General features: G+C 45.3%; 1 protein-coding gene across 3 annotated transcripts in view; it reads left to right on the forward strand.

The window, feature by feature from the left end:
* Positions 1-3274: 3274 nt before the first annotated feature.
* Positions 3275-23556, forward strand: part of FAXDC2 (fatty acid hydroxylase domain containing 2) — a 37019-nt gene continuing 16737 nt past the window's right edge. Inside the window, exons 1-5 of one of the 3 annotated variants that reach the window (XM_048488250.1) lie at positions 3275-3388; positions 15987-16052; positions 17837-17884; positions 20425-20516; positions 20614-20717. In XM_048488250.1, the coding sequence (XP_048344207.1) occupies positions 16041-16052; positions 17837-17884; positions 20425-20516; positions 20614-20717 (256 nt within the window). In that variant the 5' untranslated portion in view covers positions 3275-3388; positions 15987-16040. The remainder of the gene's footprint in view (positions 3389-15986; positions 16053-17836; positions 17885-20424; positions 20517-20613; positions 20718-23556) is intronic. The other 2 variants (XM_048488252.1, XM_048488251.1) reach the window with 2 other exon arrangements.

Raw genomic sequence — 23556 nt, forward strand, 5'->3', positions numbered from 1 at the left:
CGGGAGTTCCTAGAGTGAAAACATCCGGGGGTTCTCTCTTCCCCATTCTCGACATAGCCGACAAGACGAGAATCAAAGTGGTCTGCGCATGCGTGGGGTAGGAGGTTGGACTACGTAGACTCGTGTTCTGGGACTAGTCCGTAGGGGGAAAAAAGATGTTGCGCAAAGCGGGATTATGGACGCTTGGCAGTGGCGGCTTCGTTTTTCTGCTCTTTTTAGAGTTATGACTTGTCGTAGTTGTCGAGCAAGCCTCCAGAGCAAGGCTAGTGAAGTTCCGTAAAGAGGAAGGATTGTAAAGAAAACCGGATTAGTTGTAGCTGAAATGGTAGCGCCATTTCATCCTGCAGATTTACCTGGAAGTGGTTTAACGTTGAAATTATTATTTCCGACTCGTAAGGATGTCAGCTAGGGGTTTGGAGATTTGGGATTGCAGCCTGGGCAGGAATGGAATCTTACCAGGGTACAATGTCATAGTTTCCACCTTCCAAAGCAACAGTTTTCTCCATGGAAATTGAGCTCTGTAGTCAGTTCTGGGAGACCTCCAGATCCTATCTGGAAAATTAACAACCTCATTTCCATATATAAATAGTGTCATTTCCCTCGCAGATTATAAAAGTGATTATAAAAGGATTCCAGTGGCATATAAAAGGATTCCAGTGGCATTTAAGAGACTAACATTTATTCCAGCAGAAGCTTTTGTGATCATAGTTAATTTATAGTGCAATCTTATGCAGTTATTCTAGTAGTCTGAGTCCATGAATTAAGCTTAGACTGGAGTAACTTTATTTAGGATTGCACTGCTTATCAGATATTTAGGAGTCTTTTCCCCCGCTCACAGGGGAAGATGTTAAAAAAAAGATCAATTCAAAACATGACTCAGTCCAAAGAATAATAAATTAATTAGCCTGTGGCTAGAACAGTCAAAGGTCACATGTTTCTTATACAGGTAACTGATGCAATCTTGCTTAGTCATCCTCTTAGTCACAGGTGTCAAACTCGCGGCCCTCCAGATGTTATGGACTACAATTCCCATCATCCCCTGCCAGCATCATGCTGGCAGGGGATGATGGGAACTGTAGTCCATAACATCTGGAGAGCCGCGAGTTTGACACCTATGCTCTTAGTCATCACTGCTGTCAGTCTTTCAGCAGGCAATTAAGGCAATCAAGAGTTTTGCCAGGCAGCTGTTATACTTTAAGCTCCTGACACTTTTCCATTTTTGATAATATCCCTCTTAAAATCTAAGTTGGGTTACATTTGGACTTACAGATGATGATGAGGAATCCAGTTTTGAAGGATTTTAACTCTTGTATTTTAGCTTGGTTGCTGATTGAGCTTAGGTTTTTGTACTTTTAAAGTTATTGTTGAGACCATATTGTTCTTGATGACCCTTTTTTCCACTTACAGAGCTAGTTTACTGTTTTTCTTTGAAATGCATATTCAAAACATTTAACCTACTGATGCCTCAATTAATGTAATGTCATTGTTATCTATTTTTATTTTTGAAATTTACCAGTAGCTGTTGCATTTCCCACCCTAGACTTATACCCTAGTCAATAAGTTTTCCCAGTTTTTTGTGGTAAAATGAGGTGCCTCGACTTATATGCGGGTCGACTTACACATGGTACATTAAAAAGGGCAAAAAAGACCATACAGTGGGAAAAAGGGGCACTGTTTGAATGACCCAAGTGCTTTAGAAATGGCTCATAAATGGATTTAAATAAGCCATCTGTATTAATTTACTTGGAAATGGGCTAACAAAGAATGACACTTGGTTTAGAATGGTAATCTAAAAGGTGGCATTAGAGTTACAGACCACCCAATCCGTAGGCTGCTGCCATTTTGCCGTATCACCTCCAGAGGGCTTTCCAGTAAAATGAGGAGGCAGAAAAAGCAAAAAAAAACAATTCCACTGCTGGAAAGCCCTCCATAGGGTTAAATGGACTTACGCCATCCAAAAGGGTGGCATAACTTCATCTTCCATGCAGCAGGCATTCCCAGGGCCAGAGCCCAGTGAAAGCTTACTAATGTTGGCTCCATCTCTGGGAATACCCCTGAATGTCCTCAGCTGTGTTAGCCTCCATGTTAGGCCAACACAGTTGTGGAATGGTGGCCAGAAGTGGGTTGGGTGCTGCAGAGCTCCGCAATGTCTCCCTGCCTCCCTTTTTGCCTTCCCAGCTGGTTTAAGTGCCACTTACACCAGCCTGGAAGGCGAACATATCAGTGTGAGCTTGCATTGATTCCAGTGGCCATTCAGCCCCCCGCCCCGGGCATCTGCATTGGGGTGTTAGTGTCCACTGTCATAGAGACACCCTCGCTGTTTTCTTTGTTTTGGTCTGAGTTATGCTCTTATACTCAATGGTATTCCTCGGGAGGGAACTTTACTTTTTGTATAGTATTCCTTGGGAGGGAACCTTAGTTAGACCCTGTCCCTTTGAGAAGCCCTCTAGAGGCAAGAGCGCTACACTATCTTTATTAGCTTGTAGTCTCTTTATTTTACAGTTTTGTTTAGTCTCAGGTGTCTGAGGAAGGCTGGGGACAGCAATATCCCAGACATATAAGGTGTTAGAGATCCATAATATTTTGAGTAATCAAGTTTCAACAGAATTGCAGGAAAAACAGAGTCCAGATAGAGGACACCAGGAGAAAGAAGAAAGTGCAAGTGGATCAGACTTTCTTAGAAGCACTTAAGAAAGGATGGGTGCCTGCAAGCTCTTCAAATGACCTCCAGTTGTTTCCAGCATCGCAAGTATTCTTTATTTGTTAGACTTCATGGGAGGAGTCAGAGTCCTAAACTTTCAATACTATTAAACGGTTTTGAACTGTTACTCATTTGTCTGTGGGTCTTACATTCTGTTCTGGCTGAGTGTAAAGCACCGTATATTAGTTCACTTGGGGAACAAAACATCCACCAATGACCAGGAAACCAGAGCAGTAGTATATCATACAACAAAGCTGAACAATTGTTAGCCTATAACACAAAGCTAGTGCAATATGGGTTTCTTGTGCAAAGGTGATCTTGTTTCTTGTTACAGCAGCAATTTTTTTGTACCTGGCTCAGCAAAGCTAAAAGTTTTTTCCCCATCCAATGAATGTCTTTTTTAAAAAAGCGTTTCTTTGTGAACATACGTTTCTGGAATCTGCCTATCTCACCAAGCCATTAACCACTGAAATATTTTTCCAGGGCATAACAGCTCAGTTGCAACTTTTGGCTCAATATTCAGCAGTCAGCATACACACGCCCCTTTCTGCCTTGTCAGCACTTGCAATACCACAACAAGAGCAACAGGAGAGACAAGAGGCAGAAACTGGGCTTTATATTGCCCTCACTTTTCAGGGACACAGGAGACACACCAGGAGTTTGTAAAGGCAAGCAAAGACTGGATAGGTGAGCAGAAAAATGAAAAGAAATAACACGCTTCAAATACTTTTTGTCCTTGATTTCCAGCATTGGTTTTAAGAATTAATTTTGTATTGGCTTGAGAAAATGGAGAAGGGAAAGAAAAACGGAGGCTTATGCACCACTTTCGGATTAATGAAATAACAGTTGCTATAAATTAGTGAATATTGAATATTATTCCTGCAGTTCTGTTTAGTTATTCAGGACAGGATGCAATCGTATGCGCACTTATAGGTGAGTAAACTGCCTACATGAAGTTTATTTTTTATTTCTGAAGAAACTTATTTCTGAAGACTTATTTCTGAAGAAAGAAAATTGCCCTGCAAGGGCCACTGAATTTAATGCCACTTGCTTCCAAGTAAACCTTAATAGGATTTAGCTGCAACTGTTATGGTGGTTTACTAGACACCCAATGTGCTTTTGACCACAGCACGCTGCTAGTAAAAATGAGAACGTCATCTTCCTATAGATTAAGAATTTGTCAGTTTGTGGGAATAGATCCGAAGAAAGGGAACAGGAAGAAATGTTTCATATCCATGTGGAAGGTTTATGTGAAAACTGGTAAGCTGAATATTTTATCTTTAAATTATCAAATTGATCCATTTGAAGACATTATGGGTTGAGAATTACTAAGAGCTCATTGGATCAGACCCAGGAGGTCTGCTGCCTCATCACTGGAATGGCCGATCAGTGAAGGAAATTACTTTCATCTAGCAGAAACGCTGAAGGGAAGACTAGGAGAACAACACCCAGAGATCCAGGGTGCCAATGGAACTGGGAAGTTCAAGTGAATTTACATGATTATGTAATTTATTTGATTTGTAAATTGGCCATCTGGTGATGTCCACATATACAATCATCTACCTAGTTGCCTGAAAAGTGTTCACAATGAACTATTTCTTCCTGGACACTTACATAAAAGCTTTCAATTCCATCTTCATCAGCATCTGTAGTTGGGGGAAAGAATGATGGTTTAGGGTTGCTAAATCATTTGCGAACTGTTCTAATCAAGAACATTAATTGTTGTGTTACTACTGGTTGTTTTCATCTCCTTCTAAGTGCCATAAAAAAAGTTCAGAAAGGGCTGCAAAATATGTCTAACTAGCCTTCTCCTCATGCCAGGCTACACACATGTATTGTCTTCTAGCAAAAAAATAAAAACAGATAGGCAATGTGCTGTACAGGCTCTGATTATATTCCTCTGGTCTTGTGTTATAAGACCTAGTTCAATTAATCCGCAAGTTGAAGCTCTTGTGTAGGAGGATCTGTTTTTTCCCCCAAGGCTTGAAACTTTGAAATATTTTATTACTTAAAGCACACACAGAAATGGGAAGATATCACAGTCAGCTGTACTACGTTTTGGACTTATATTCTGTGCACACCTAACCTCCTATTGATTTCATTAATTGATTTTCCATGAAACTTGACTGTCGATGAAGCAGGGATAGGATATCTCCAGCTGGACAGTACAAGTGAATCTGTGAGTTTCTCTGGACAAACAATTAAGGAACTGATAGCAAAACTCAATCAATTAATCCATCAGTTTGTATCCTCAGCCAGCTGTACAGACTCCTAGTCAACAGCAAGGCACGCTTCTGTTTCACTGGCACCTCCGTGATAGTGCCCCTTTAGATTTTTGAAAATAGAGGTTACATTGTTATTATGTTAATTGAAAATAATTTGGAAATTCAAAAAAGGCCTGAAATTCTTCTTCTTAACATCTTAATTGGGGAAACCACTGAAAGCCTCAGAAGCCGAAAACACAGATGGTGAGGCATACTCTCATCTAAGGCAAGCTCTCATTAGCTACCAAATGGAAACTGGTATAGGCCTATTTCTGCTGCACCAAACTGCACATTTTGCCTTCTGATTCTATCTCTAAAAGGTCTAGAAACTTGTGGTTTTAAAAAAAAAGAATGAGAGAATCTGGGTTGATGTATGGGCCAAGTGGGCACTGTGTTTTATGCCCATATTCCCAGCTTAACTTAGAAAAAAAAACCCTGGCTGTTTGGGCAATAGTGCAATCTTCCGTTTGTTTGGAACAGGGTAACTAACAAGGGTAGTTCCAACACCACCAGAAGACATAGCATCAAATCTGCAGTGCAGAACCTACAAAGCAGCTGATATTAGGGAAGGAGGGAAAACAAAGTAAAAGAGAGGAGGTGAGAATTTGCCCTTTTTGCAGTTTTTCACATTCTGATAGTGTGGGAGACAAATATGTCTCTGTTATGAACAGAACAGGGTCAGTTAGGTTCAGAACATAAGAAAAGTCATGCTGGATCAGACCAAAGCCCACTGAGTCCAGCATTTAGTTCACAGAAGCCAACCAGGCACCTTCAGAAATCCTACAAACAAGGCGACAACAACACCATTATTCTGCTTGTGATCTACAGCACCTAATATATTGATAAGGATGCTCCTGTGATACTGGAGAGAATAAATATGCATCATGACTAGCATCCATTTTCACTAGTAGCCAAGGATAGTTCTATCCTCCATAAATATGTCCATTCCCTTCTTAAAGCCTTCCAAGTTGACAGGCATCACCACATCCTGGATCAGTGTGTTCTACAATTATCAGCATGTGTAGAAATACTTCATTTTGTTCACTTGAACCTCTTGCCCTTCAGGTTTAGCAAATAACTCAGTGTTCTAGTATTGTGAGAGAGAGAGATAAGCTTCTCCCTGTCTGTTTTTGCACGGTTATAATGCTTCAGGGATCTTACGTGCTGCAGTGCTTTCCCCCCAATTTTTTACTCTGCACAACTCCCCGGTTCTTCCCGAGGCTCAAGGCAGGGCCCTTGCTATTTCTGCACGACCCAGGGTGTGAGGGAGAAACCATGGATTTTAGACCCGGTGTGTGGGTGGGGGATGTTTGAAAGTATCCCAAAAGGGAGGGGAGCGATTCTCTCAAACGCACATGGATTTTAGACCCGGGGGGGGGGGGGGGTCGATTCTGTCAAACATCCAGCGCCTGTTGATTGGTGGGGCGGGCCAGAGCAGCAAGGCATGAAAAATGGCAGTGGTTCTGTTGCCAAGGTGTTTTCATGGCAGCGGAAGCACACAGGGGCAAGTGGAGTCACACAGGAGCATTTCAAAAGAACCTCCAATTTGGCGGTTTTTGAAAGCTGCGGGGAAAAGGGGAAATGGTGGTGCAATGCAGGGGCAGACCCAGTGCAGCTTTGAGGACTGTGAAGAATTCCAGGCTGCACTGAGATATTCCCCTTTCTAACATCAGTACAATTTCGCCTTGCAAAAATGACCCCTGTCCACTCTCACATCAGTGGGCATAATGGAAATCTATCATGTCTCCTCTTACCCATCTTTTTCTAAGCTAAATAGCCATAAGCATTATAAGCATTATAACCACTTTTCATAGGGCTGTTGCTCTAGTCCCCTGACCTTTGCAAGCTCTGCAGGTGTTGTGGCCACAACTGTATGGAGTATTTAAAATGTGGGTCCCTTCTACACATTCAGAATAATCCACTTTCAATTCACTTTCACAATTCACAATTTACTTTCATAATTACTATTCCACACAGCAAAATCCAGCTGCAAAGTGCACTGAAAGTGCATTATTCTGCATGTGTAGAAGGGGCCGTGGTCTCATGATAAATTTGTATAAGGTCAGTACAACAGCAGTTTTATTCTCTATTATTTGTCTCATTATGACCAGCATGGTCATAATGTCTCATTATGACCAGCATGGTCATAATGACCTTTTTATAGTAACCACACTCTGGGTTGACATTTTAATTGTCCACTACCATCCCACTACCATCCCAAAATCCCTTTTTTGTCTAACTGCCAGCACAGATCCCATCAGTGTATATGTGAACTTGAGATTTTTGCCCCGGTATGCATCACCTTACATCACTTTGCTCACATTGAATATCATTTGCCATTTTACTGCCCATTCCCCCAGTTTGGAGAGATCCTTTTGGAGCTCTTCATAATCTGTTTCTGTTTTAACTACCCTAAATAATTTGGTGTGATCTGCAAACTTGGCCACCTTGCTATTCATCCTCAGCTCCAGGCCATTGATGAACAGGTTGAAAAGAACTGGTCCCAACACAGATGCTTCAGGGACACTACTGCTCTCATCCCTCCATTGTGAGAATTAAAAATTTATTCCTACTCTCTGCTTGTAGGGATGAGCTGCTGACCCAGCAGCGCCGTAAGTAGAGCACTGGCACACCGGCGCTCCTACGGTCTTCTGGTCGCACCGCTCCCCCACTCCTCACCCCCCGATGAGTCACGGGTCATGAACTACCTGGCTCACAACCACCGGGTGTCCCAGACAAAGGGACAATGGTCTTGCCCCCAGGTGAGGATTAGGCCCAGACGCTGATGCTCCTTCTCCTGCGACGTGAAGGCAGCCAGGTGAGATCATGGCATCACATGATGATCTTCTCAGTCCTCCCGCCTCCCGCTTCCTCCGGATTTTCCCCCTGCTCGCGCACTTCTACACTGGCTCCGCTTAGAATCATAATAAAGCTGTGCCAGGAACCAGCATCGCCCGGTAGAGTCGCTTAGGAACACGTTTGACACCATGCGCCCCGCTGCTGGCGCTTCCACCAGATGTTATCACCGGCTGGCTCTTCGCTCTCGTTTTGCATAGCTTTGGACCTCAAGGCTGCCCGGACTACAAGCTGGTGCCGAAACCCGGGAATCCTTTCGAATCCTCCACCCTACTTTACCGTCGCCTGGGAAGCGGGGCCATGCGTACCGGACGTCCCGGGCTGGATCGGTGCATCCAGGGACTCCACTCTTCGGTATCGCCTCAGTCCGCTTTTGATCGGCGCGATCCAGGGGACTCCGAAGTCCTAGGGACACTCTCTCGTCCCTGGACGGAACACCGGTGGTATGGGAGCTTGCAAAAGCAGGGCTTATGACAAGCACGTTAACTAACTAATCCAAGCGTGCTGCTAGCGAATAAACGCCGCAGGGTCTCCATAAAGATGAGGGGAGCTGCGCGAAATTGGTTGAGGAGATTGAAGCTCAATGTCCATGGTGTACCCGGAGGGGGGACATTGGAATCTTAAGGATTGGGAAAACATCGGGCGACTCTTCGCGACAGAGCCCCGGCCGCCGATGTCACTGCTACTGACGTGGAGACAGTGTTATGTCAGCCATCAGCCTGCAGGTCCTATGGCTCCCTTTGCTGTAGATCGCCCTCCTTCTCGAATTCTTCCTTCAACTCTTCAGTTTCACCCCGGAATTTTCTATCCTCTAAATTGGACGCCTCGTCCTCCTTTCTGCCCCTTTGGCGCTCTCTGCCTCCTTCAATTCTCCGCTGCTCGGCCGCCGCCTCCCCTTTGCTCCGCTTTCCATTTTCTGGTGAAGCCATAGCACCTCCGCCTAGCTTTTGCCACATAATGGCGCTGGTTTTGAAAACCCTCGCAGAACGTATTAGCCAATGCACCTGGGCGAAAAAAGCGAAACCCTGATCGAAGACGAGATGCCGAGAGTCCTCGCCTCTATGCCCCGCTCTCACTTCTACGGATACCGAGGGGGAGGATGGCATTGTTCGGGCGGGTTGTCGGTAAGAATCGCCTTTTAGGCTATAACATCCTTTCACAACGAAGTTCCGCGCAGAAAGCGCATGCGCGGACGTAGGGGAGTCACTGTAGCCCCTATGTGAGAGGCATGCTGGAAGCAGTCAGCAAGGGAATCACCTAATGGTTCCCGGATGACTGGAAGACCACCTTTCTCGCGATGCTTTTGGAGAACCCTGCGCAGTATGTGATCTGGGAAAGCGAGTTCCGCCAGCAATGTCTCGGGCTTAGGGGAGCCGCCAGGCTGCGCTCTCTTTACACCGGCCACAGCGGCAGCTTTACGGCTTCGATGCCTTCGCCAACCCCAACGCACCAGATTGTCCTGCCAGAGGCCAATTCGTTCTACGGGTCGCCTTCTGAATGGCGCTCTTACAAGCATGCGTTCATCAAGGTTCCCAAATGCACGCCGCCAGCCAACTCCAAAGTTTCTCCGCCGCTTATCCGCAAAAACCCCAAGAGCCCTACGCTGAATTTGTGAACAGGCTCCAGGAGGCTCTCAAGAGGCAGGTAGATAGCGCAGGGAGGCTCCAAAACGAGCTCCCCTCTATGCGCCTCGCCAAGGAGAACGCTTCTCCCACTGAGTGCCCGCAGGAGCAATCACGGGCCTAGGCAAAGATCCTGGAACTGGCCGACATGCTTAAGGCTTCTGCCATAGGACATTGGATCCCTCCGCTTCCACCAAGCTAGCCTCCTCGGCCAGCTAGTGCACTTCTCCACCGGGCCAGGGGACAGCCCCCAGGATGATTGCCTTTAATTGCGCGCAGGTCAGGACACTTCCGGGAGGGGAGTGTAGGCAGCTCTGGCGGGGGGGGCCTACAACCCCAAATGGAGGGAGTGGTCCTCCCCCAAGAGACGCAAGGCCCCCCGAGACCGCCAAAAAAACCCGATGCCCTCCCCGTGCAGCGCAGAAAGGCTTCCCACTGGAGAAGCTTACCGCCCGCCCGGGAAATCCTTCGCAAGGCCGGCATCTCCCCAGCCCAGGACCTCAAGGGGGAGAGTACTTCAGAGCAGACCCAAACACCAAGACCCACCACACCCGTAAAACCACCCCCCTCGCGTGTAGCATCCTCAAGCCTTCACGTGCACCCAGTTTCTCCATCTCCTTCAAGTTCCTCCTTGATGAGCTCCCTCGTCATTCCGCCCCAACCCAGTATGGAGCGAATTCTATCCCTGCCGGGACCATTGGGCTGGTGTTGCCAAAGCGCCTCCCGGCCGCTGAACAGGGATTTCTCGTTCATCGCCCCCGGGAGTAATCGACTCCACGCACTCAGGGACCTGCATCCATCTCCCAAGTCTGGACGAACATCCCGCAGGAGCGTTGCCCAGCGGAACCAGCTGGCGCGACAGCTGGATCCTCTTCCTGCCCCATGCGCTGCCTCGGGCCATTGATGCAATAAAGGCCACTTGCAGCCCCCGCAGCCATCAGGGCGCAGCCAGCACCACCATATCACAGCGGTGGAACATTCCAGCATCGGGAGCTCCCCGCCTCGTGATCTGGAGCCTTTTCCGCTACCATGGAGGTGGGGTAAGTCTGTTCAAGGGCCTGGTGGACACCGGGCGCCTGATGTGACCGCTATCAGAGCAGCCGAAAGTGGCTCTGGACCCAGTGGCCAACTGGAGACTCCTGTCCGCACATCTGGGGGTGGGGAAAAACAAACCATGAGATCGGGAGCATCCGCCTGCCACGGGTCCATACACAGCCTCCAGGGCTCTCGAGCGGCAGCTCACAGTCCGGGCCCCCAGTATCATTCTGGGACATCCATGTCTGGGAATCTCTTGGGAAGGGATTCTCATGGAGCCAGGTCAAAACGAATTCTAGTCTGGGATGGATAAACCCATCACACAGGTGATCATTGATCCCTAATTGTGCCTTCTTGAACTTCATCCCTCGAAGCCTTCTCGTGAAAGAAACTATTCCCTTTTTTTTCCTCTCTTCCCTCTATTTTTTTCAACTTAGTAAAGGCGCGGAGGGCCAATTGGCTGACTGGCTCCCTCCCTGGATTAAAATCTGGGCCCGCCCCGCCCTGGTACCGCAGCACTGCCAGGACAGGCCCCAGGTTAAAAAAAGGGGCTGCCACCATTATGCCCCTAATACCCAAACCTGTTTAAGTTATGGCTGCCTCAGCGCCTGGCAACTTTTACCAATACTCAATGCTTCAAAGTTAGAGAGCGTTTAGCCGAAACCGCACCTTTAAGGGAGCTGTTTCGGCGGGCTGCAATTCCCCAAGATAATCTGGATTACAAATTTTGCACCACTCCAGCCTTCCGCATGCTAATCCACCTCAAAGTCACGGGTAAGTGCAACCCCACCGCGAAGAAAAACCCCTCCCCTTGTGTGTGGAAATCCACCCCTATTGCCTCTAATCAGCCTTACCTCCCCTGATGTACTCGCCACCCCCAAAAGCGCCTCCCAAAGTCCCTTTTGTGTTGCAAATTAGCATGCATACCCACAATTCCCCAGGGTCCGCTTTTGCCCCTCCTCCTCGAGGCTCGGACTCCCTCGCTTTGACGCGCATCTCGGATGACGCTTCTGAAGCTTCTAACTTCCATCAGGATCGGGCCTTACCCCTCTTCTGCCTTCTTCCCTTTCCGTCAAACAATCTAAAGCAAAGAGGAGGGGTCACTTCAGTAGACTGCATTAAAAGCAACTCCTTACGCAGGGCTGCAAGATAAGCTGTCAGATATAGTCGCCTTTATATCAAAACACTAAATCCAACAAAATTCCTGATTTTGACCTCCTCCCGGCCATCGGCTCTCCAAAGCCTGGCAGGACCCCGCCCTCCTCCTATAACCTGGGGAAGGTGTGTTTCAGTCCTTCTTCCTACAGAGATCTCCTGGGTGGGACTCCCCGACTCGACCATGACAGGCCAGCCCATGGAATGGCGCCAGGAGGAAAACAACCCCATCCCGGAAGATGGAACGATCTCTCTGGAGGATCCCGCCCAGCGCGCTCTGCTAACGGAAACGCCAGCCACACCGGGACGCTTCCAGGACGGGTCCAAGGGACCCGGATGACCTGGGGAATGTCAAAGCAACCGCCAGCTAAGCTTCAAGAGCTGCTGCGCCAGCAAGGCCACCCCCGGAGACGCCTCGAGAACCTCTTGTGCCGCCTTCTTTGCAATCATCACTGCCAACCTCGGGCGGCTACTCATCCTTTGCCTGCTCTGGCTGCCTCCCTGCCAGTGGTGGCAATCGCCACCCCCCCCTGACGCAGCTTTTGACCAAAACCAATATCTGGAAGCAGTTTGCTGCCGCTGCCAACGCTTCGGCCCTTTCCTGCTCTGGGCCAGTACCTAGGGGAGTCGGGAGCCTGCTAAGCTCCTGCCTGCTCCCCCCCGCTTGTAAAGCCCCTGAGACTTCCTAGCGGAGTCTGGTCTAAGCCCCTTTTATGAATGCTTCATCCATCAAGTACTCTATGAGCGCTGACTGGGGACCCGCCGTCCAAAACCCTCCCGGCCGGGCGCTTCCCTTGTCACCAAGACTGTCGCCAATCAGAAGTCCAATACTTTGCACTCCGCATTGCCGGGCGCGCTGGTAAAGATGAGAGACCGACTCGGGCTTTCCATTCACCGGCGCGCTAACTGGAACTGTATCACGCGACGTGGAGGACACATTCCCCCCGTGGTAAATGGAAATGTCTTGCTCCCCAAGGGTTGGTTCTGGACTTTGGCGGGGAGAGGAACTTTCAACTACATCTCTGCTCGGCTTTCTGCTGGGACTCTCTGTTGCCTTAGCCGCCACCATCGCCTTCTGCCTCGTGGCTCCACCTCCCCGGAGCCCAGATCGCTGTCGCCGCCGCTTCCACTCTGCCCTCGGACCCTCTCTCTTGCCGGGAGCTGACAACAAGGTTGCCCTCTCCTCAAGCTGTGGAGTTCGCCTCCCTCGCGACTTCCCCTAGTGGGAGTCCCCGGACTCAGCTTCTACAACGCTTAAGAACGCCATTGGCCGGGTTGGCCTGTGCCCTCATGTAAGTCCATCAACTCCACCTCCATTGCTCTGGATGCTCTGGCCTCCGGAAAGCAGGCAGGAACTTCAAGGCTGTTTAACCTTTTAGATAATCGTGTCAGCTATTGATTATTTGCTTGTTATTGCATCACCAAGGTTGTGAGAATGCGTGCATGATATGTGTTGTTTTAATCTTTCTGATAATTCCCATTTGATTCATATGGAAAGCGCGGAACTGCAAGATGTTGTATCTAATCTTGAAGTATGACGCTTTTGCCCCACTGGTGGTCGGGCCCTTTGGAGCTGGCTACCCCGGGATGGTGGTTAAGTGTTATTGTACAGCTCTGCATTGGTTCTGATTGTGTACCTCATCGCCGGATCTTTGTTTCCCCCCCATTCAATGTATATCTAATATTGCCTGTAACATGTAAGAAACCCCTCGACTTTCCCCTTACATCAGCAAACTAAGTGCTCCTAATGTTGCAATAAGCAATCCTCGCCAGCTTTGGCTAAACGGGCGGAGGAGGCGAAAAGGCCCCTTAAATCGCCTTCTAACGATTCTCCGCTGGGCCTCTTCTAAATGTAAAAGGAGGAGATGTAGGGATGAGCTGCTGACCCAGCAGCGCCGTAAGTAGAGCTGGCACACCGGGCGCTTCCTACGGGTCTTCTTGGTCAGCACCGGCCTCCCCTTGGCACTCCTCACCCCCCCCCATGAGTCACCGGGTCAAGTGAACTACCTGGCTCACAACCACCGGGTGTCCTAGTGACAAAGGGACAATGGTCTTGCCCCCCAGGTGAGGGATTAGGCTCCAGACGCTTTCGATGTTCTCTCCGCACATAGTAGCCAGGTGAGATCATGCATCACATGATGATCTCTCAGTCTCCGCCGCTCTCCCGCCTCCGATTTTCTCCCCGTTAGCTCTTCTACACTGCTCAGCTAGATCATCATAATAAGTAATAAAAGGTGCCAGGAACCAGCACGCGGTAGAGTCGCTAGGAACACGGACACCCGCGCTCCCGCTGCTGGCGCTCTCCACCAGATGTTATCACCGCGTCTCGTCTCGTTCTTGCGCTGACCTCGCGGCCCGACTACATCTGCTTCCTAATTTTTAGCCAGCTTTCAATCCATAAGAGGACTTGTCCTGTTAACTCATGATTATGAAGTTTGCTTCACAGCCTTTGGTGGGGGGACTTTGTCAGAAGCTTTGTGGAAATCCAAATACAGTGTCCCAAGGATCATTCTTGCCTACATGCTTACTGCCAGTTTTTTAAAAAAAAAACTCTAAAAGTTTAGTGAGACAGGACCTACCTTTGCAGAATTGCCCTTTTGCCTTTGAAGACAATCTATGTGTGACACCTTGGTGATGAAAAAAGAATCCACCTCCAGTTATTTCATAATTAGGCTCTTCTTGAAGTATTCAGTACAGATAATGTATTCCCTTTAATGTAATCTCTTTATTCCCAACTGATTCCCCCTTCCATTTTCCCAGAGAAAGTGTGAAGAGAGTTGTTTGAAGGCCCCCAAGGTCACGATAGGGATAGATACAGCCACCTGGCTCGCCCCTCTCCCCCACAGGGCAACAGGCACATCCTGTTTCTCTGAGGAGTGCTTTACCAGTGTCACTAACCTAGTTATCTACAATCCATGTTAAAGCCATAAAGATCAGAAGACAAAGGAAGAGAAAGAAAGGCCTTTTAGATATACCAATCAGGCTACATATATCTGGCAACAATTACATTGAAGTGAAAGCACCCCTCTGTCACCCAGATACTATCTTGACCCAACATAAACTGCTACAAGGCAATCAGCTAGGAATGCCCCTCAATCACCAGGCGCAGTTCCTGACACATTGCCATCTTGACGGTGAATCTGTTGTGCTGCACTGAGATTCACAGAATGGATTTAGTCATCCCCGAATCCCCAGATGCTGAACTCTTGTGGAAGTATCTGCTGCTTGGTTTCTTTTACTACTTGGTTGTATGAGTGTCTCAAGTTTTAACTGCTGTTTCACTTTTTTTTTGCCATTGGTAATGTGAACGCTGGTGCTGGGATGGTTGCGGGGCAAACATCAAAATGCTCCAGGTCTTATTGGGATGGGAACCTGTCTCCTGTGTGGCTGTTTCTTCCCTGGAGGAATGGTTTGGTCAGGACAGCACTGGTCCTGGATTTAGCATGGTGCTTTGGGTGCTATTCCCCACCTGTACCCAACCCACCCAACATCCCAAAGAAAGCAGAATTAGATCTTTGGCTTCCCCAGCCAGCACATTTGGTTTTTAAAGAAGATGGTCCCTGGTATATGACAGCACAGCTTGATGCCTAGAATGAATTTGCTCCATGCTATGCAAAAGGGGAAGGTACACACCAAAGTGAAAATGAAGAAAACTTGTACCAACCAGGCTACAATAATCACTTCAAAAATTTGTTCTCCCACTGGAGTAGCAATTTACTTATAAGTAACCAAAATAATTTTATAATTTTACAAACAGTAACAAAATGTTTTGGAAAAATTGTTTACATTCTCTCATTGGAGTAATGAAAAGAACTTTTTTTATATGTACAGGTTAGAATGGCACAGCAGTATAATATCCTGGTCATTAAAAGCCAGGAGGCTAATGGATGCCAAAGCCCCCTAAGGAGATTCCTCCATGCTTTGCAAAAGGGGAAGGTACACACTATCCATGTACTTTCAGTGGTGACTGCCACCAGGATGATTAGATACAGTACAATTTATTTTGTTCTTTTCCCAACTGTGGCTTTATCCGTGTCTTCTATTACCTTTCACGTGATTGAGGTGAACTCCCATTTCATATTCTAAAAGTAGGTCACAGTTCAGAAAGTTAACTAACCTGAATTTCTGGAATTGTTGGCTGTTTCTATTGAATCACATCAAGAGCTCCAGCTAGTTCCAATATATTTGTGTGTTACTATATCAAAATAAATGTTTGCTGAATTGAGTTAAATTTTCAGGAGTATAAAAATATAAAAGATGTATGTAAAATTACCCTCTTTAAATTATATGGTAAAGTTTTACAGTTTCAAATTCAAAGAATAATTTCTGAGCCATTGTATTTTTTTCCCTCAGCAATTTTTACTTCACCTTGCAAGTCTACCAGAATAATCTGTACTAGCTAAGGATATGATCATGAAGGTACTATAATAATCTCTCTTAAATAATTCAGTGTCAGAATCTTTATTTTTTAAAATGTGATAATATTGATTCTTGGTGCTTCCTGCAAATAGTTTTCTCCTAGATCGTGAATGTATTTGCAGCTCCTGATTATATCAATGAATTACTTGAGTCAACATGGGGCCCCTCCGCACAGCAGAGGCAGCTAGGGCTCGACTTATGTCTTCGGAAATCGTTACCTGAGCTGAACTCCTCTGTTACTCCGCACAGCAGCTGGCTTGTGTCTCCGAAGCCGAGTTCAGAGGGTGGGATTACCTCCTTGCGTCTTCCACTCCTCATTCCCGATTGGCTGCCGTTCTATGGCGGGAAACGTGAGTGCGAGTCCCTTTTTTTCCCGTTTACCGACGTAGGAGCTATGTAGGAGGATTTTTTAAAGGCGCGCTTCTCGCTGCTGCCACGAGTCTCCTGTTCTGCACATGGCCAAAATACTGCACTGTGATTGGCTGGCTGGCAGAGTCGAGCCGAGCCAAGGGAGATTCTGCACTCCGCCGGCTTCGGCTTGAGTGCAACCTGAGTTCGCCAGGAAGTTGCATCTCCCAGTCGAGCTCGAAAATTTGATGGTGGGGAGGGGAGCAGAGTCAGACACGAGTCGAACGCTACGGTTGTGCGGAGTACCCGGGTCAGTCCTACATCAAACTAAGGTCGAATCCTACAGTGCGGAGGGGCCCCAAGAAAACCTTAGAATGCAAATTTGTTACTAGCAGAACCTGCTGTATTGTAGTATTATGCAGTTTTTACTAATAGAATGCTCCTTCTTCAGTATTTCAGCGCACAATAATAAGCTCCATCTTTTTTTATGTTGTGTTAGCCAACTAATGAATGATTGCTATTTTGTAAGATTGTAATTCTCAGAGCCTTCTTTTGGACATTCCTCAGTAGTAGCTTAATGGAGGCATATATTGGACTGAAATTTATGAAGGTGGGGAGATAGAATGATGTAAAACTGGTGAGTGGAGACTGGGCAAAGGCAACATGTTGAGTCTCTAGCTATGAGAATCTGTTTCTTCTTCAATAACATAGCCAGTGGCACAATCTTTGAGGTGATATTGCCAAACCTGGTAAGCTATACAGTTTCACTGACAACGTTGCAAAGTACAACATGTATAGATTATACATTTTCACAAGATTGATTTCTGCCCTAATTAGTCTTTAAATTTCCCATATCTCTGTTGCAATAGAACTCCAATTCTTCTTAAGTATAGTCATACTGAAAATACCCTCACCATTTTCTAATATAGAAAATATTATGCTCTCAAGAGGAGAACCAGTTTCTCTGTGGCAAAAAAATAGTTATTGAGAGCAAATAATGTGGATCTCCATCAAAGTCTAGTCAGAGGAACTGGAAGATATGCTTATGTCAAATTACCGTAACAGGGATTACCATTTTACTTGGATAACTGTTTTGTCATTTTATATGCTGCAATATTCAGAAATTCAAAAGCAGGTTTGGTACAAAAATGTATGCTTTGTGCAAACACCCAAACTTTTGCCCCTAAATAATGGAGTGTATACGTGAATTACCAGTAACTTTGAGTGGGAAACCTTCAAGTTCTTCCAGATACAAATTCAAAAAGAAGCAGGAAAATAATATCTTATTTTCCATTTATTTGTGCATGTTCTAGAAGATGATGGAATTGTTTTGACTAGTAGTGGGACAGGTGTTGGGATTAATAGAAGTCATCTTCTCATCTTTTCTCATTATCCTTTTAAATTTTAATATGGTCTAATTGGGTTTATTATTTCAGACCAAAGAAGATGCTAAATGCTCTGCAGCCAGCAAGCTCCAGAAACAGGTAAAGATTCTATCCCCTAAGCTATAATGGTATCAGTTTAAAAATTTAGATTTCAGTTAATTTTGTAATTTTACAACAGCAGAAGAATCCACTCTCCGCAGTCAGTAATTTACCCAAAGCATGGATGAAGTTATTTAAGTGCAAAAGTAATAACTTGGCTGTGAAAGGGAGGGGAAATAACAGCTGATTAGAAGTACTGTTTTGTTTTGTTTTTGCCTGTCTCAGTGATAGATTATTGTTGCTGGGTAAAAGCAAGATAAATCTAACCTTATCAGTTGCCCCCATGCCATCTGAATGTTGCTCAATATGCTGCTCACATTTCAAAACCTGTACTTTGCACTGGGCACTGAACTGTCTTGCTTTAAAAGCTGAAGGACATGATAATAATAAAGGAATAAAGGTGTAGAATTTTTTTTAAAAACAGCAGAATTCTTCTGTGCTGTTAATCAAGATGCAAATTGCTGTGCTGGTAAATGTAAAACTAGTGCTTTGCTCCAGTGTGGTTGGTGGATAGAGAGCTGTACTGAAAACACAGTTTAATTTTTTTTCCTAATACGCCATACCTAAAAAGTATTTCTATTGTATTTTTAATGAGAACTTTCCCAGAGTTTCTAAATTTTGCATATCAATTTTAATGTGCAGCTACTAAAACTATTTGGATCACTTCCAACTTTTCACAGTGTAAATGTTTTTTTAATTGAACCATAGAGTTGGAAGAAACCACTGATTGAGAAGACATATTAATTATAACATTTTAATTACACAGTATTACGGTTTAGCATTACGGTTTGACTGAGTCTGGAGTATTTTAAATCATATGCTTGATTTTTGATATAATCATTTTAAACGTTTTTGAAGTAAAGGTAGGAAGAGGTTTTTCTTAACGGCCATTTTGATTACCAAGACTTTAGTGTACAGTAATGAGGTGAATCTGTGAAAATACCAAACTTGTTGTACTGTACATTCCCATAAAAATATCTGTATTCTTGTAGAAAATATATGCTTTGCTATTATTGGAAATGGGATGTGCTTTGCAGCCAGGTAATTGGTAAGTGCTATTCTTACAATTTTGAGATCTCAAAAAGCCATCCTCAGTATCGAAAACAGATTTTCCAATTGGCCCTCAAACAGCTTGACCATTGATGAATTCCTTTTCTTTAGGCTGCATTATCTACAATAATTGATTTGAGGCTGCATTACCTACAATAATTGATTTGAATAAGTCTGTAAATTGAATGTAATAGGAGGCAGCTCTTTGTTGTAGTAGTATCTCAGTGTGAAGTAAATATAGTAATCATTCACTTTGGCCCCTTCCGCACATGCAGAATAATGCACTTTCAATCCACTTTCACAGTGGTTTGAAAGTGGATTTTATTAGCCCACACAGTAAAATCCAGCTGCAAAGTGCATTGAAAGTGGATTGAAAGTGTATTACTCTGCATGTGCAGAAGGAGCCCTTGTCTCTATCATCTACAGCTCTGCTAGTAAGAGTTAAAACATCGATTTTTGCATTTTGTTGAAAAGCTTGTTTGGGATGCTGTTGTCTAGGTCAGCAGTCTCCATTGTGGTACCCATGGGTTCCATGGTGTCCACCAGGTGTTTTAGAAGGGCTTCCAATCAGTAATTGGAGATCTGATTGGCTGTGGGGATTTTTTAAAGCCTAGCAGCAGCTGCCACCACCACTGTACAAGGATTTTCACTGTGTTGCTGAAAGTAATATCTTCTTTTCTCTATATATCTTTAAACAATAGGCTCAATTTAAAAAGCATCCTGTTAAACAGAGCTTTTGCCTGAAATGTTGAGGAGCTACTATTACTGTTATGGATAACTTCACTTCCTGACATTTTGTGGTTGGCTCTGCCTTCTGCAGCAGCCATTCTGTAGATGTGCCAACCACCCTGTGTTTGAATATCATAGGTACTCACTAGCTTGAAAAGTTCACTTTCTGGCCTAGGTATCATGTTTTATGAAGTTCTTAGCTGATGTCAGTTCCTCACTATTATGCATTTTAAGTTAACTAATGGCCATTCTTCTCATCTGACTTTCCTTTTGCCTTGTGAACAAACTCTTCCCCCTTGTTTGATAGAATGTGACTTTGGAGAGACTACCATAGCTTATAATGTGTTGAAAAATATATTGGTTCAGATGCTACTTGCATATTTTCTTCCCAATGTTTTTTGTAATTGACTTGACAGCCTGGATGATTTTATTCTTGAAAAAAACTTAATGAAATGATTCTGCGCATCTCCTTATTACCTTGTTGCTTTCGGAGGCCAGGTATATATTTTTTTTATTACTCCATGGTCTGACTTAGGGGAGCCCAGGCCCTGATTGTCAAAATCAGGTACATTAATTTTTCAATTTATAATCTTCATGTTAACAGAAAAAAATTGTGTATTTATTTAAAATATTTCTACACTTCCTTTCCATCCAGTTCAAGGTCCCCAAGATGAGAAACATTAAAACAGTAAAAAATTCCAGATATTAAAAAGCATTTAAATTATCCATATGTACATACACACACTATTTCCTGTTTGCAGGAATGGAAATTCCAGGACTCCATGAAGATAACTGCCTTTCTCCTGATCCCTGGCCTGCTCCTGTATGTTGCTTTTGGGAACTCTGTCACCTGGTGAGATCACCAAGTCATAGCTCCTTAATGCTTTGGATAGAGGCCATTGTTTTGATCAAGTCACAGTACCACAACACACCACTGCTTTGCTTTTCAGGTACCTTCAAACATTCTGGAAAGCATCCAGTTTCTTCTGGCAGACTCAGTGGGAGAATCTGCACCACAGACTAGGGGGAAATGAATGGGCGATTTTCACCTTTGGTGAGTTCCTTTGAAGTCAGGTGTTGTAAGGAAAAAAAATCTCCTCTCTGAGGACCCTGAGAACTGCTAGATCCAGACTAGACAAACAGCGGTATTATACATCAGTTCAGCCCCTACCAGCATGGCCAATTGGCCATGCTGGTAGGGGCTGATGGGAATTGTAGTTCCTGAACATCTGGAGAGCCGCAGGTTCCCTACCCCTGTGCTAGATATATGTTGTGTCTGTCCACTCTTTGTGTTAAACTCCTGATTAGTGCTAGAGGAAGTTGGTGCAAGCCTGGATTAGCTTTCTTGAATGTGTTATGATGGATGTGTCAAGTTCTGTGTGTTTTTGACCTTGGGCGTTTCCCCACTTAAAAAAAAAAAACTGAGACAAACCAGTCTCGTTTGACTCGGTGTTTTTGAGCATGAGGTTGTACTCCCCACTGCAGCTTCTGCCCCTTAAACGATCCTCAGGCAGCAGCCACCAGAATTCCCCACTTTGAAGCTGTGGAATGCACGTTGAGCTCAGGGGCTATCCTGATTGGCTGCTGCTGCTGGGCGGAACTTTTAAAAAACTTTTATCCACGTCTGTGCGAGCATGCGCACAACCATACCCGGAAATGGGGAAACAGGCGATTAAGGGCAACCTGCATGCCTTCGTGTTTTCATATCTATCCCACCTGAAGCATTCACATGAAACACTCTCCCACTTCCTGCTGGGGTGAAAATACATAGCACTGGAACTGGTCCTTCTGTTAGACGTTCTTCTCCATGCCACGAGCTTCTTAGTTCTATGAAACACACACACAAAAAATTATCCCTGGGCAGGCTCAAACCAGCAAGCTCTTACACACTAGCACCAACACTTAACAAACTGAGCCACAGCTCCCCTTCTAAATGAAGGTGGGGAAAAAGGCATGTCAAGGCAGAACTGACTAACACAGTGAAACAGGGAAATGAAGCTCCATTTCCACATCCTGTTGTGTTTAATACTGCCTCAGTAATTCATTCACTGCTGCCTCTTCATTCACAAATTCATTCATTCACCAGCCAGACATTGCTTCGAATAGTGGATCTCAACTCCATGTTTTTTAAAAAACAGTGAATGGAAGGTGTTTAAACTGTGCTGGGGACAGAAACTGTAGGGATTCATGGTGGTGTGTTTTGAGTAAACCCGAATGACAGTGGGATCAGTTGCTTTCACACTGCTTTCAACCCAAACAGAAGAAACTTGTCCTGTTCAAAAATCAGCCCTAATTCCTTCATACACTTAAAAAAAATTACTCATCCCTGGTGGGACTAGAATTAGCGAGCTTTCACATTGCAGCACAAGCATTAGCTAGTTAAGCCACAGAAACTCTAATAGCAAATAGGGAAAAAATGCTAGGCTTTCAGTGAGTGCTCCCTTGCATTGCTATATAAATGACCCTACGTTGCAACGTGGGGTCAAATACACGTCGATCTCTGTTCCCCAAAATAAAAAAGGGTGCACGCTTGCACACAGCCCACTGCTTTCTTATTGGGCAAAAGGCTCCAAGTCACTGCCAGGGGCGGGAAACTCAAACCCACAGTCACCCCCCTGGGCTTCCCCACCGCCCGCGCTCCTCACGGGTTTTTCCCAAAGGCTCTGTTCCAAACAGTGCCAAAAATGATGCACGCTGAGGGGGCGGGAGAGCGGCAGAATCAGGGCTGCTGCGTTGTCGCCGCCCCTGTAGCGGGGAGTGTTGCTGAACCCCGCGTTACTTGCCGAGAGTAGCACGCAACAAAAGGTAAGTGGGGAAACTACCCTTGATTCCCACCCGACTGCGCGCCAACTCTTCTTTTGGCGGTGTGCCTGGAGTGTGAGCCGGGCTGAGGTATGCCTGTCTCTGTGTTATCTTCAAGTGTGATTCTTTCTTTCTTTCTGTGTGAACTCGCTTTGTTTATGGTATCTCTGCACGGGTGGGGAATGGTCTGGTTTTATACTACTGATTGAACTCTGGGACCCCAGAGTTCTCCTGTCTTGCCTATGGATCTGTCTAAGCCAGTGATATAAAGAACTGTTTGAAGTTACTTTGCCCTGGACTCAGTCTGTTTGTTACAGCATGCTTTAACTCCCCCCCCCCCACACCCAGTCGCCAGAGTTTTTTAATGGCTGAATGTTCATATAATGCAAGCTTACAGGCAGACTTATGTATTTTATTGATATAACACCCCCACCATACACACACATACACACATGCACACACACTATACTTCAGTGGGTTTTTATGAATGTTAAGGCTTCAGGTATGCTATAAAGAGTACAAGCAGTACTGAGAACCTTGGGCACAGCAGCAGGTTCCATATTACTGATTTGGTTATACCATAGGTGTCACTCGTGGCCCTCCAGATGTCATGGACGACAGTTCCCATCATCCCTTGCCATCATCATGCTGGCAGGGGATGATGGGAACTGTAGTCCATAACATCTGGAGGGCTGCGAGTTTGACACCTATGGGTTATACTATTAGAACTTCATAGATTAATAATTATGAATTATTGTGAGGTGAATTGTCTTCAGTTTTATTAGTGCCACTAGGCCTTACATTTCTTTGTTGCACTGTTTGCATGGATACCAGTCTTATTTAGAAATAAAAGAACTTCATTAAAATATCCCCAAACTGGGTATGTTTTATGGACTGAAGCCACTATAGATTTTCTGCTCATGGGAGAGAATAATATGATAAATCTCAAGCTATGCACATAAAGATCCCAAGACTTGTGCTGTATTTTCTCAAAAGGTTTCACTTTCATTTTTACTGCTAGCCCCTCCTTCTACATACATAGCTCCTTGTGCAGATCTATTTTACTCCAAACTATCTTCTATTCATTGAAC

Source organism: Sphaerodactylus townsendi, linkage group LG03 (genome assembly GCF_021028975.2).
Source record: "Sphaerodactylus townsendi isolate TG3544 linkage group LG03, MPM_Stown_v2.3, whole genome shotgun sequence".
NCBI classification, from domain to species: Eukaryota; Metazoa; Chordata; class Lepidosauria; order Squamata; family Sphaerodactylidae; genus Sphaerodactylus; species Sphaerodactylus townsendi.